Source organism: Poecilia reticulata, chromosome 9 (genome assembly GCF_904066995.2).
Source record: "Poecilia reticulata chromosome 9, P_reticulata-male-v2, whole genome shotgun sequence".
NCBI classification, from domain to species: Eukaryota; Metazoa; Chordata; class Actinopteri; order Cyprinodontiformes; family Poeciliidae; genus Poecilia; species Poecilia reticulata.
In genome coordinates this window covers 17,682,087-17,696,541 of record NC_088838.1, presented here as the reverse complement: position 1 = coordinate 17,696,541, position 14,455 = coordinate 17,682,087, and the positions used below count along the sequence as shown (strand labels likewise).

Here is a 14,455-nt window from a genome sequence, read left to right as displayed (position 1 = left end):
ACCTCATAAAATCCTAATAAAAGCCATTAAAGTTTGTTGTAATGTGACAAAATGGGAAAAAGAACAGCATACAGTGAGAATGTTTAATTAGCACCACAGAATCTGTTACTTTGGTGACAAGTAACAACATTGATAATAATGGCACAGCTTCCAGCAATCACTCTCCTCAATACTTAAGTCTCTCTGTTTCTGTCATTCCCTGCTGGATTCATCCATTCCATGGTCTGTTACTTTGGTCATGTCATCGACTGTTTCTCTGCCTGTAGTTCATACCCTGATCTTTGTAGGTTTCTATTTCTTCCATGGCAAACTGAAAACAAGGAACATTTCAGATTAAGAATGATTCCAAGCCTTTGCTCTTGGTGTTTAACCGTGCTTGTCTGAAGAACTGCAGGAAGTTAAAGAGATGGATCTGCATGGAGTAATAAAAAACAGAAGTCACCCAATGAGTCCCTGTGCGTTACAGCAGCTCTCAACGACTGACGTTACAGATCCCTGAGTTAGGCAGTGACACTGAATGAATACAAAAGGAAATGGAGAAATGAGTTAAATAGTCATGAGCTGAACACTACTGAAAAAAATTCCAAAACATATGAATTCACTGAAATACAAAATAAGATAAGTGAAAACTTACAACTACTTACTTACAACTGAACTCAAAACCCTTAAATGATTACAAGTAGAGCCTGTGTGAGAGTTTGCATTATAATCTAAAAGAAAATAGATGGTTTATATGAAGTCAACAGACAGTGTGCTTACTTTTAATGTAGCTGAAATGAAGAGTATTTGAGGTTAAACTTGACAGGAAGTTAGGTGTTCTTATTATAAGTTATATTGCTTATTTCCTCTCTGACGGTCTATAAACTTCAAACTGTACCTAAAGATATCAGATTTCCTGATCTTTAAAGAGTGGTTAGCAGTCTGGGTGCATATGTTTCTCTTTGGCTAAATATGGCTGACAGCCTCCTCCTCGGTGTGGCCATTGGGTCACTCTAGGTGACGGGCTCTACTGGGGGACACTGTGTCTTTGCCCTGGGGCGATTAGAGGGCTGACTGACCTCATTCTCAGAGAAGCTGGTGTGTTTTGAGTAAACATTTGGTGCGAGATGAAAACACTGGCTGCAAACACGGGCCAACCCTCAGCCGGTGATCCCATTGTTTCCCCATTACCCCAAAAGAGGCAAAAGAGATGAAAGCCACCACCCTGTTTATTCAGAGCTGCGGGGACTCCTCCTGCTCTATAGAGGCTGCATTTATCACAGAGCCAGGTCACTCTTTCAGATGTTTCCCCAGGTCATCACCAGGACTTTCATAATATTAAAGATGTCATTAAGTTAACAACTGATCTATTTTTACCAACATCACATTGACAACACATGGAGTAGGAGGATATGGAGAGTCATTTCATCCAAAATTAAATAAATAAATAGGGAAAATAAATAAATGAGTAAAATAAATAAATAAATGAGTAATTGGCATCTTTTTGCTCATGTCTGAAGAACTTTATATTTATATCTATTCATTTGTACATTTATTTATTCCCTGATTCATTTCTTCCTGGCCGTTTTTTCATTTCTATATTTTCCATTTATCCGGAACATTTATCCTTTTTAAATGTTCCTTTTTCATTTATCCTTTTCCATTTCTCATTTTCATTTATCCTTTTCCAATTTTTATTTTCATTTATCTGTTTTTCATTTATCCATGTTCATTTATCCCTTTTTCATTTATCTACTTTTCATTGATTTCTTTTTATTTACCCATTTTTTCATTTATCTATTTTAATTTATTTTTCCTTTATCCATTTTTCACTTATCCCTTTTTCATTTATCAATTTTTCATTTATCCTTTTCCAGTTTTCCAGAATTAATGAAAATTTTCCATTTTCATTCATTCTTTTTTTATTTATTATTTTTAAATTTTCCTTTTTTGATTTATCCATTTTTCCCCAAATTTTATGGAGAGCCATTTCAGTCAAAATTAAATGGCTCTCCAGTATGTTATGCTGTCACAGGGAGAAAACTTAGAAAAAATGCCTTCCTTATGGAGCTTTTGACTTCAGCATGTAGGGAAGGGACACATTACTGAAGATTTAAAAGCTTAAAATAAAATGTTTCTTGCATTCAATTAATTTGATTCATCAAAGCTTACCTGATGAAATAAAGTAATAAAAAAAAGTCAGGATGTACAAATGTACATGCATGTGTCCATTCTTTTTCACTGGCTCTCAAATGGCAGGTACTTTTGATGGGAAATATTTAACTGTGATAAAATCCAATTTTCCACCTTCAATGTGACATGTTTGCTGCACAAACCAGATGAAAAATTAACAAAACTGTTGGAGGGAAAATGTAAAACTAAAATAGCAACAACAATTGATTGCATATTAATTTTCACATTTTGCCACATGACCAAAAATGTTTCAATTAGGTTTAATGTAAAACATCAGCAAAAAGATGTATTTATTTGGAGTTTAACGTTGCACTTTGCAACTTTGTCACTAGAGGCCACTAAATGCTAAATAGAGACCACTAAATGCTAAATACTGCTCCCATAAGTTCAAAATAATAGTTAAAACACCCATTAATATTTTTGCTCAAGATCTGTAAGTCATCCAGAACAAATACAAAGAGGAGTATTCAGAATGTTCAGCTCCACCTGGTTTGATTAACTCACCTTTACAGATTCTGATCTGAATGAAAGGGTCAGCCAGACATCTGGAGATATCTAAAAAAACATCACACTGCTTGCCTTACAATAAATCTACAAAGCAAAAGGAGTAAATTCACACTTAGGTAGAAATGTCATGTCTCTATCTTTAAATAAACATTAAAATAAAGATATATATATATATATAAAAAAAACTAGTTTCCACAGTCATTGTCTTTCAGTGTAGTGATATGCCCTTCATTATCAATCAACAAACCACTGTGGATGAGTTGAATGCGCTCTGTTATTATGACCACCAGCTGCTCCTTGCTCCTCATTCAAGGGTCACACTGTCAACTACAATTACACCACTATCATCATCATCATCATCATCATCATCATCATCATCATCATCATCATCATCATCATCATCATCATCATCATCATCATCATCATCATCATCATCATCCGGCGAATCAGTTTTATTTTTCTCCACTAAGTTGAGGAAGCAGCCTGTTCCAACGTCACAACCCCGCGGGCTTTAGGACCTACTGGATCCCCTCTCTGAGGAGGGGTAACGTTTTTGTCCGTTACCTTCATGCATGTAATCATTGATTGTGCCTATTGTGACAGGCCATCTGTAGGGTCCCATGGGACTGATACTGCCGATAGTGCGGTCTATCCTTTATTTCCAGTCACAGTTTAACCTCCAACTGGTTTCATATTTTCACCTGCATTAAAAGTCCAAACCAGCTGCACCCGACGGCTGTTTTATAGGATTTCATAGATTTATTTATTTGTTCGCTATTTATTCTGATTTACTCTAAAGCAGAACAAGTTCTAAAAATGCTGGAGCAAGATTTCATGCTTGATGTTGAACTGTATATCACAATAATTTAAAGAGAAAATAAATAAATAAATAAATAATTAATTAATTAATTAATAATAATAATAATAATAATAATAATAATAATAATAATAATAATAATAATAATAATAATGAAACCTATCAAAACACTGTCAGATTAACTTAGAAGTCCTAACGGCTTGTTTTGTTTGTTTGTTTGTTTGTTTGTTGTATAATTATTACAATCACCATAATAATGCAGAAAAAAATGCAAATAAATAAATATACTTTAATTTTGTAACTGTTACAAACTTTTTCAAAACATGAGAAAATCCATTACATTCTTTAAACACCCTGTTTTGTATTGCAGACCGGTCTGAGGTTTTTGCCGCCTCCCGCAGCAGCAGCCCACCCTGCCCCCTGCCCTCCCTACCCGCCTCCCGGGCTCCTTTTTCCCACTGCTGAGAGGAGCAGGACGCGGCCTCTGCGGCGGGAAGCAAATAAGCTACAAGCACTTCCTCAAAGGAAGAAGAAGAAGAAAGAAAAAAAAAAGTTCACACTCATATACACAGATGCCACCACAAGTTGCAGCATTTCCGAGCCGAGCGAAGTAACTCCAGGGGAATAAACAGGAGAGGAGGAGCACCACGTATACTTAATGATTAGCCCTTTTTATTTTTTTATTTTTATGAGGATCGTCTGAGTCAACTATTTCAAAATAAAATCCAACTTACCTACAAAAACTCAGTAGGTTAAAGGACTACAGTTATGCTTTTTTTTTCTTTTTCTTTTTTCCTATAGTGAGACGCACCTGTGCGCCACTGATGAGGCAAGCGTATAGGTTATGAGAAAAACGGGGAAACCTGTAGGAAGATGCACGAACTCCTCCAGTTAGTCTTTCATCTTAAAGGACCCAGCCTTCATTATGGATTGCTGTCTGAAAACTAATGCAGAAAACGTGATTTTGACTGTTTGCAGCTTTATGTTCAGTCGGAAGCGCGCACCAGTTGCCCGTAGGATATATATAAAAAAGTCAACATCAGACCTGATTTTCTAAATCTGCAGGTACATTTCTGGATGCGGACAAACTGTGCAATAACAGCTGTGAAACTCTCGGGGATCCTCCTGCCTCCGGGCAACGAGAGCGCTCTGCTCAGGTCTCTACTGCGCATGTCAGAGTGCTGGACAGCTCCAGAGAGGGAAATTTAAAAACGGCTTTAGGAGGAATCACGTCCAACACAGTGGGATACAGTAGAGGGGCTCAGGACCAGCTCACACAACCTTCAATACCAACCAAAACAGGTAGGATTATTCAAGCGATGTTTCTACGTTTCTAAGACTAGTGAAATATTTAGATGAGGTTATTTTATTAACTTCAAATACTTTTAGAGTTAAACTGCATCTCCTTATTGCAAGAAAAATGTCATGCAATGAAGAACAAAAAAAAACAAACAAATTTTTATAGCATGTTTAGAGAATGGCAGCTATAAAGTCATATGTAAGTATACGCAGTCTGTGTTTTGTGTGGAAATAAAGGAGGAATTAGAAAGCAGTTGAGATTTAACTGCAAAAGCAAGAAAAACATTTATGCAAACAGAAATGTTGTGCAATTGAGCACTAAAAAGATTGCAAGTTTTATATTTTTTCATTGTAACTTTTTTTTTCATTCCGATTTTGATATTTTATTTTCTGTTGCCTTTTGGGGATTTTTATATATTGTGTGAAACATTTTTAATGTTCATGCACAGATCACTGATCATCATTGCATTTGACAGTGCAATGATGAGTACATCTACATAGCTAGTTATTTTTTTTACACAAACTGTGAGTGTAAATAATTGTTTAAATGTCATGTGCTGCAGCAAAAGGCTACAACACATCCCAGGAAATGATAGAAGGTGGAATAACTTCCAGGATGTCAGGAATAATTGACAATGCTGGGCATCATCCGTCACCACAGGACTACAGGTATTATTATTATTAATTTATTTTTTACATAGTAAAGCATATTTCAGTATGAAAATATGTAAGGAGATTTTATGAAACCAGCTCTTTCGTGGTAGAAATTATTACAGTCCACAATGTTAAAACAAGTGTTGGATGGACAGCTCTTTTTGTGTTTGGAGGGGTTCCGTGAAAAGAAGAGAAGCAAGAAAAAAAAAATCCAGAAGAATAAATGATTTTCACTCTGAATAGATCTGTCAGAAACCATCAGCTCTGTTTACACTCCTGCTGTCTGCGCACGGAGAGCCCGAGCCTCTGGGCTGCCCGGCTCAGGGGGAGATGGGGCGCTCTGGGTCACCAGTGTGCACAAGAGGTTCCCAATTAGAAAAGAAGGAGCAGGGGTGGGGGTGTGCTGTTGCGGTGAAGGAGGAGGAGGGCCAATATTTAGAGTTGTTGAGCTCAGGGGTAAGGTTAGGACGAGACATGGAAACACCAGCTACATTTTTTGCATCAGCGAGCAATTACCATGCTCTGCGAGGGACAGAGGGTGTGAGAACATCCCTAATTTGTCAACTGTTGAATGGTTTCTATTATTACATATTCATCTGTTGTAGCAAAGGATATTTTTGAATGCAAAGAATGGAAGATTGACTTGTAAATGTACAATTAAGACCTTGCATTCATCAATTTTGTCACCTTTTTTTAATTAAAAGTAATAATAAATCACATGTGAGAAAAAAAAGTGACATTTGTTTTTTCTGAGAACAAAAAAGTGATCTGGGATGTCTTGGATGTCTGGTGGTGATTCCTGGCATCAGTGATGTCACCTAAGACAGTCAACACATTAGACCTGACCTCAAACTACATTCACGCCCCCCGTCTCCCCTCCTGAAGCCCGTTGAGCTTGCCGTTAGTGTAGGGTGATGGTGGGTGGGTAGGGAAACAGGGGTGGGGGGGGGGTCCTGTGCGGATAGGGGCTGGAAAGGGACAGGAAAGCAGATGGCATCCTATTTGTCCCTCTTATGTGAGGGCTGTCATTCCAGCAGATTAATGCAAGGGGCCAGGCAAAGAAAAGAAATGACAGAGACAATCAAGGAAGGCTCCAGGGAAGACAATAGAGACACGTGCCACTGGGCAGATTTGTCGTTTGGGACACAATAGGTGATCATTTTTCAATAGATGGGGCCAACTGTTTCAGGCAACATGTGCCGCCGTCCCATGTTTCAAATGATCTCATGTGTTGTTTACTTATGATTCAACCAATGGGTGAGGCGGGACCGTGGTCACCTGACACAGGACTGGGTTTTTTTTCTTATTTGAAGATATGCTGGGTGTCTAGATGTAGAGGGGGTGGTGTACTGCTACACTGTCCACAGACCCACGAGGTAACCGAATTGTCTGTGTTGTCATAGAGACTCAAACTGCAGAACATTGTGTGTTTGCTGCGAAGGCTGAAGAGGACTCAAGAGGATTCCTCTCCTTTCATTTCTTCTCTTCAGGCCTTTCCATTTAAAAAGACGTAACTGTAGGCCAACTGGTTAAGCAAAGAATAAAAATCAATTTAGATTATAATTTATCCAAGAATTTGTAAAAAAAAATCATTCCTTTAAAAATATTAAAAGTAGAAGCAAACAAAAACAAATAAACAGATTGAAGGTGCAGGTCAAAACAAATAAACAAGTCCACATGGTTAATAAAGTCACAGAACTTTATTCACTGAATAAAAAAATGGTGATTTAACTCCCTTATTGTTGATTAAGACTGTCACTTCTAAATAACCCTTGTGTTTAATCTTCTTATGCTTAATCCTGAATTGCTAAAACAGAGCTCTGCTCAGCAGCTTTCATCTCCTTTAAGACCCTTCAGATGGTTTTGTCTGTCAGGGATGAAAATACTCCATCCGAGTGTTTAGATTTAAACTCCCCTTCTGATCTAAGTGTGCCTGAGCTGACAGCCATGTTAACCCCACAAAGCTCATTCCCATCCCCCTCTCTCCTCACTTGAAGGCTTCTGACCACGGACCCCTCCCAGCTGAGGGTGGAGGACCTCCCTGGGGACCTGCAGTCCCTGTCGTGGCTCACCTCGGTGGACATGCCCCGGCTACAGCAGATGGCTGATAGCAGAGGCCACAGCAATGGACCCTCCCAGGGCAGTCTGCTGGAGCAACAGACAGGTGAGGGGACAACATTTCAAAACTGCACAAGCTCTCTGATTGGATGAATCAGCACAGATTTATTCTCATGGATTAGTATTATGTTATTGGCTCCCAAGCACATAAAAACTTTACACCTTGACCTTTTAATCTTCATCACATGAAGAGTAAAAGCTAGTGTTTAGTTCTGTGTTCAAGTAAGAAATTATTTTGCCATAAAAATACCAGATTGGTATTCGGCCTTCTTCAATTTGTCACCTCCAAATAAAATCTAGTGTAGTTGCCCTAGTAGATAAAGTGCATCTATGTAAATTTTTATCTCAATTCAAATCCAACTGTCTCTGAAGTTCGTTAGAGAACAGTGAATAAATATCACACTGAAGACCAAGGAACACAGCAGACAGGCCAGGGAGAAAGTTGTAGAGAAGTTAAAAGCACAGGAGGAGGGGAAACATTATGCCGTCTTTCAATATCTCATAAAGCATTTTTCACAGTTGGTCACTCAAAAAATGACCGTGGCACAACTGTGAACCAATCAAGACACGGACATTTACCTAAATACAGAGGCAGGATAAGGAGAGCAGGAATCACAGAAGCAGCAAAGTCTGGAGGATCTGCAGATATACACAGCTTAGGTGGGAGAAAGTATCGGCTGCACTAGTATTGGTGATCTACTCCATAAATCACATGCAAAAGAGGAGTGTGTGGAAGAAAACTAAGCCTGCACATCACTGAATGGACACTGCACCAGCAGGAAAAGTTGTGGTAACAGTATCATTCTGTGGGAGGGACAAGATGGAGTTGATGAAAAGAACGACGGAGGTCAACACAGGTCAGGCCTGGAGGAAAAGCAGTTTGTGACGGCAAAAGGCCTAAGGCTGCAGCAGACATTCACCTACCAACAGAACAAAAAGACAAAAATATACAACCACCGCTACAGTAGAATAGCTGAGTTAAAACTTTTCTCATGTGTTAGGTTGCAATTAAAGCCCAGACATAAATCTACTTGAGAAACTGTGGCAAGACTTCAAAATACATGTTCAGAGTTGCTCTCCACCCAGTACGAATGAAGTTGAGCTATTAATAAAAGAGTCCATTGTACTGATTGACATGTACAAGTTGCTTTCAAGAAATAGCTCACATCCGGCAAGTAAATCAGGTTTTTACACTAAACTAAATACAAATACATCTAAAAAATTTTTTTTGAATATTGTGGCCAGTATTTATTTCTTGCCAGTCATCTCATAAAGTAAGACTCATAAATTACATAGAATCTTCAATTACAATGTTACAATTTTATGCGATATCATAATTTTGTTAGATTTACTACTAATAAAAAGAATCATTTCTCTGAAAATGGTGAATATAAAATGGTAAAAGTGAAAAAGAAAACAATGTCCAAAGATAAACTTTGAAGTATTCAAAGAGAAAGGATCAAGAGTGCTTTTAAGATTTTTATCTGTTTAAACAAAAGTTACTTTTTAACCTCTTGCTATTTTGTACTTATTGGTTCCATGGACAAGTCCGAACTTGATGTTCTTTCAAGCCCGATTAAGTGTGTAAAATAGATTTGATGAGATACAAAAACCCAACAATAAAGCAGCAACATTGAATTTTAAGGTCAGAGTTTTGCGTTTCACAGGACCTTTTTTCTGTTCATTTTTGTTTACTTATTCTGTCTATTATTATGTTTTAATAATAGAAAACTCAAAATCGACAGAGCCAAATTTCTCTTAAACCATATTTTTTAAAATGTCTATAAGCGTGTTGGTTCTTGGAAGGCTTTGTTTTAGCTGCGCGGCCGTTTTGGAAGTTTGAGAACAGCCGTACTGCAGCGTATAACTACAAAGAGAACAAGCAGCTGGATGCACAGACACACTTTTTGTAGACAGTTTTGTGAATGTTTGTGTTCTGGTTCTGTGCAGCTCAGCTGAACAGTATGACGATACCAGTGAGTCAGAGCTCCATGCTGCACCTTCAGAGTACCATGCAGCACAGCCCCCTGGGAATAAGTATCATCAACACCCACAGTGGAAGTGGAAGTGTGAGTAATGACAGCCTGATGAGATATGTATTGTTAATTATTTTGCATAGTTGGATTAAAAATGTGCCTGCATTTGATTCACAGATGTCTCCTTTCTCCATGGATGGACTGCCTTCCCCAGGATATCAGTGTCCTACCTCAGTGTACCAGCCTGCATCCCAACAGGTGTACTCTCTAACCCAAACCGGCCAACAGGTGACACTTTATGCACACGCAATTTTAACGACGTATAATAATGTTAGCAAAATAAGCATCACACACTTCAGTGTTTGTAAATGTACTGAGTAATGAGGCCCATTGAAATTTTATGGATGCTCATAACCAAAGCAATCATCAAATACAAATAATAAGATGAAATCTACAAATGAGGCTATGTTTAATAAGTGAAGTGACACATAAAAGCAAAGTATTGGAGAGTATCCAATACTCCATCCAACGTGTGATAAGAAATTGTCACGCATTATCACACCTTCTCCACATCTTCTGTATGTAAAAGCTGGTCATGTTAAGTGCTTGGGTGTGATTTTCTACTCATCCTGTCACACTAATTTTAAATGTTATGGGTTTTTCTTCTATGCACTGCAGTCTTTAGATTGTTTATTGTATGTTTAATTTAATTAAATCTCTCTGACCTGACTATATTGTCCACGTATTTCATAATTTTTTTCCATATGTTTAGCCACAATCTTCAAACATAACTTTTTCTTCAGCCGTGGAGTCTTGTGTAGTGAACAAGAGTTGAAGCCATTGTGATTGAGTGCATTACTCATTATAACCCCCCCCCCCCCAACAAAAATAACGCCAAGTCAAAAATATAAACTCTTGACACTTACGTTTTGGAGTCTGTCAGAAATCTTACAAGAAGCTCTTGGTTGAACTTCGATAATTTTCCTGCAGCTTCAGGGTTATGGTACCAATACACTGTAGTATTCAGATATTATTAATATGCCAGTAACGATTGCAATCAGTGTTTAACAACAACGATGCCTTTTTAGAGGCTATCAGTTCAGACTAAACCAGCTGATACCGATGGGCATTGATGAGAAGCGAGACTGCTTTCTGAATACCAGACGACTTCAGCTGGTTCTTGACTTTTTATGCTTTTTTGCATAAAAAAGTGTTCTGTGTCCCTCTGTTTCACATGCTTTTAGGAACTAAATTGTTTTGATTTTGAAATGTATGAAATACTGGGGTTGCTACCAAAATCCAGTCCAATTAGAACGATATCTACAGAGACAAATATTAATGTTTTCAAAAACTATTTCCTCATCACTTGACAAAATGACAGCTTCTCAATACTTTCCTCTGTTTTAGTGCTCAGCTGGTGGACTTTATAGCAATGTTTCTTTCAACAACCAAAGTCTGTTCACCCAACCTCGTCTGGCCCCACAAGAACAGGAGCTTCAGCCCAAGTCTTTCCCCAAGCCAATTTACTCCTACAGGTGGACACACTCAAAAATAGCCTTTTCATTCGTCTGATCTGCTTTGAACAAAATTTGACTTGTGTTATTTTCTTCCAGCTGTCTGATCGCCATGGCTTTAAAGAACAGTAAAACCGGGAGCCTTCCAGTCAGTGAGATCTACAGCTTTATGAAGGAACACTTTCCGTATTTCAAGGTTTGATTTTCAGATAAACAGAGTGAAAATAAGGAACTGTGATGCTCAGGTGATGAGTGTGGCTGATTGTACGATGTGTTGGCTCTTAACAGACTGCACCTGACGGATGGAAGAATTCAGTCCGACACAACCTGTCCTTAAATAAATGCTTTGAGAAGGTGGAGAACAAAACGAGCAGCTCTTCCCGCAAGGGCTGCCTGTGGGCACTGAACCCTGCCAAAATTGACAAGATGGAGGAAGAGATGCAGAAGTGGAAACGTAAGGATCTCCCAGCTATTCGCCGCAGCATGGCTAACCCAGGTCAGAAAAGTATTTGGGGAAATTTTGAAGTTCAAACAAGATGCTTTTGACTTAGTCTGACAGTTGACTCTGCTTTCCTACAGACGAACTGGACAAGCTGATCACCGATCGGCCAGAAAACTGCAGACGGAAGCCTCTAGAGCCCGGAATGACCCGGCTGGCTGGCTGTACGACCGGTCTCCCGCTGCCGGCCCAGATGCAGCCTCAGCCCATAGTCACCCTGTCTCTGCCGTGTTTGCCCATGCACCAGCACCACCAGCTTCAAGCTCAGCTCCATGCTCAGGCTCGCCTGGGCCCCATGTCCCCGGCCCCGGCCCAGACGCCCCCCCTGCACACGGTCCCTGACCTCTCCCACAGTCCGCTCACCCAGCAGCCCAGCAAGCCTCCTGATGATTTTTACAGCGTGCAGAGCGACGCAAACACAGAGGTGGACGCACTGGACCCGAGCATCATGGACTTTGCTTTTCAAGGTAAACAGACCTGGTGCAGGGAAATGTGGCACCGTTTCCCAACAAAAAACACTGCTGGCTTAATATTGTAACACAGATCATCACATTAAAGTATCATTAAGTTGATTTATTTCTGATTATTTAATCAGAACTGGAAATACAATAAATATTATTTTGAGATTTAAAGTAATTAAAAACAATTTTAATAATATGAAAGAAATGATTGAAATTTGTATTTGCTGCATGTAAAATGAATATGTGATTTTCAGAATACTGTATTGCATTAACATACAGTTATTAAATGAATCCTTCCTTAAAATATTTAAAGCAAACATTAAAATAATCATAGGTACAATGTCGGGGAATACATTCAATGTTATTTATTACAATCATACAATTATTAGAAATTTATTTAAGAGATTATTTGTGGAGATAGTGGCGCTTTTGGCCTTTGACAGTTTAAAAAATGTTTTGTTTTATACATTTATGTATTCACACAAGTGCTGCCTGGTTAAAATATTGACACATCTCAAATGAAATTCCTTTTAAAATTGAGATTGTTTATATTCCCAAAATCAAGACATCCTTACTTATCATGGACTAAACAGAGACTATGTCAGTTTAACATTTATTTCTTCTTAATCATTTAAAAAAATATAATTTTCAGACTTCTTTAAATTTAACATTGTAGCAATTTGTCTACCTTCGCCAAACATTGTGTTCCAGTCATCTACCAATAAAGTTTGTTTTAATTCATCAGTAAACTAATAAGTGTTGTTGTTTAACTCCACTGACACGTCCCTGTTTTTTAGGTAACCTGTGGGAAGAAATGAAAGACGACAGCTTTAACCTGGACGCCTTGGGCACCTTCAGTAACTCCCCTCTGCGACTATCAGACTGTGACTTGGGCTCGGTGAGCCTCCCTCCGGCCTCCAGAGGAGGCAGCGTGCCGCTGTCAGACGTGCAAGTAACGGGGCTGTACGCCTCCTGCACCTCACAGGATCCCCTGACATCCCAGTATATGGCCAGCCAACCCGCCAGCAAACCCATCGCCCTGCTTTAAAGAAGCCAAACTAATTCCTAAAAGATTTTAAATGATTTCCTCTGATTTGTTTTTTTTTTGTTTTGCTTTGTTTTTCCCCCGCCTTCTTTTGGATGCCAACTGAAGAAGTTTGATTTCTTTTGAAGAAGTGAACGTTCTGGGAACCTGGAGAGAAACATTTTATCCAACAAGAGAACAGCTTTTAAGGAACTTAAACCATATAAACGGTGACCTGAAGATGAAGTGTGTCAGACCTAAAATCTTTAGTTTTGCCAAGCAAATACTGAACAAAGACTGAGTGGAGAGCCGCAAGTAAATGAGCTTTGACCTGTCCCTCTGTCGTTCTCCTGTCTGTGATGTAGATCAAAAACGCCTGTCTGTTGTATTGTGCTAGACTTTATTGCTGTGATGTTTTATTTATATTTATAAAGGTCAGCTGGAGAAGGTGAAGCCTATCAGTCTTTTGCTGTACATATTTAATTGTTTGAACTTGGTGTTAGCCACGTCATTCTGAAACACCCAGTAAGCCAGCTTTTAGTCACCGCTCCTCCACACGTCACCATTAACAAGGCTGGAGGAAAGATGTCTGCTTTGCTGTTTGACTTGATCACAATAAAAAAAATGGACAAAAATAAGCAAATTTGTACTTAAACACATTCATGATATTGGACTAAAAAACATCCCCAGGTAAAATGCAAGAAGCAGGAAGAGCTCAAAAACATCAAAACGTAATGTGAGGGCTTATTTTTGATTAAAGTAACAGCAAGTCAAGCTTATGCAGATGAGGATTTAATGTTTACTGCTGACAAAACCTGATCAATAGAGATACCACACCAAAAACAAAATAAACGTCCAGGAGCATCCCGAATGTCACACTTTTGACATGTAATGGCGCATCTTAATAAATTATTATTGAAATGTTTTTTATTTCCATTATTCAGTTTAAACAAATAAACAATTTTTTTTAACATACAGTGGCATATTTTAGATGTTTACTTCTGTTCATTTTGATTATGGGAATTACAATTAAAAGTTCAGTTTCTCAGGAAATTATATTATTAAATAAGTCCTACACAACAATTTAAATCAGAAATGTCTGTTGAAATCTATGTCCCTCTACTTTACAGTATGTGTACTCCATACTTGGTTCTGGCTCCTTTTGAATGAATTACTGCAAAGTCAGCACTCTACCTCATGATTGTGTGCAGCACAGGATGCCCTACATGCCATTTCATGTAATTACTGTATTTCCTTTCAGAATTTCAATATTTAAATAGCTGAACACGAATCATCAAAATGCAAATACTCTACATAATATATGTTGCACTTTTTGAATGAAATTAGTGAAGGAAAAAAGTGGTCCAACTCTGTTTTAGCAGATAGCTAAAACAGAGTACAAAAACACAAACCA

General features: G+C 38.4%; 1 protein-coding gene across 1 annotated transcript; it reads left to right on the top strand.

Annotated features, from left to right (window-relative positions):
- Nucleotides 1–4,550: 4,550 nt before the first annotated feature.
- Nucleotides 4,551–13,494, top strand: foxn4 (forkhead box N4). The gene is made up of 10 exons (XM_008418722.3): nt 4,551–4,798; nt 5,359–5,464; nt 7,447–7,613; nt 9,518–9,636; nt 9,721–9,831; nt 10,951–11,078; nt 11,157–11,253; nt 11,346–11,553; nt 11,637–12,023; nt 12,815–13,494. The coding sequence occupies exons 2-10, from the start codon at nt 5,385–5,387 to the stop codon at nt 13,063–13,065; spliced, it is 1,548 nt and encodes a 515-aa protein (XP_008416944.2). The 5' UTR covers nt 4,551–4,798; nt 5,359–5,384; the 3' UTR covers nt 13,066–13,494.
- Nucleotides 13,495–14,455: the final 961 nt, after the last annotated feature.

Coding starts and splice junctions, on each gene's coding strand:
- foxn4 (XM_008418722.3), top strand. CDS start 5,385: ATGATAGAAGGTGGAATAACTTCCAGGATGTCAGGAATAATTGACAAT. Junction 5,465..7,446: donor CCGTCACCACAGGACTACAG/GTATTATTATTA, acceptor CCTCACTTGAAG/GCTTCTGACCACGGACCCCT. Junction 11,554..11,636: donor CCGCAGCATGGCTAACCCAG/GTCAGAAAAGTA, acceptor GCTTTCCTACAG/ACGAACTGGACAAGCTGATC.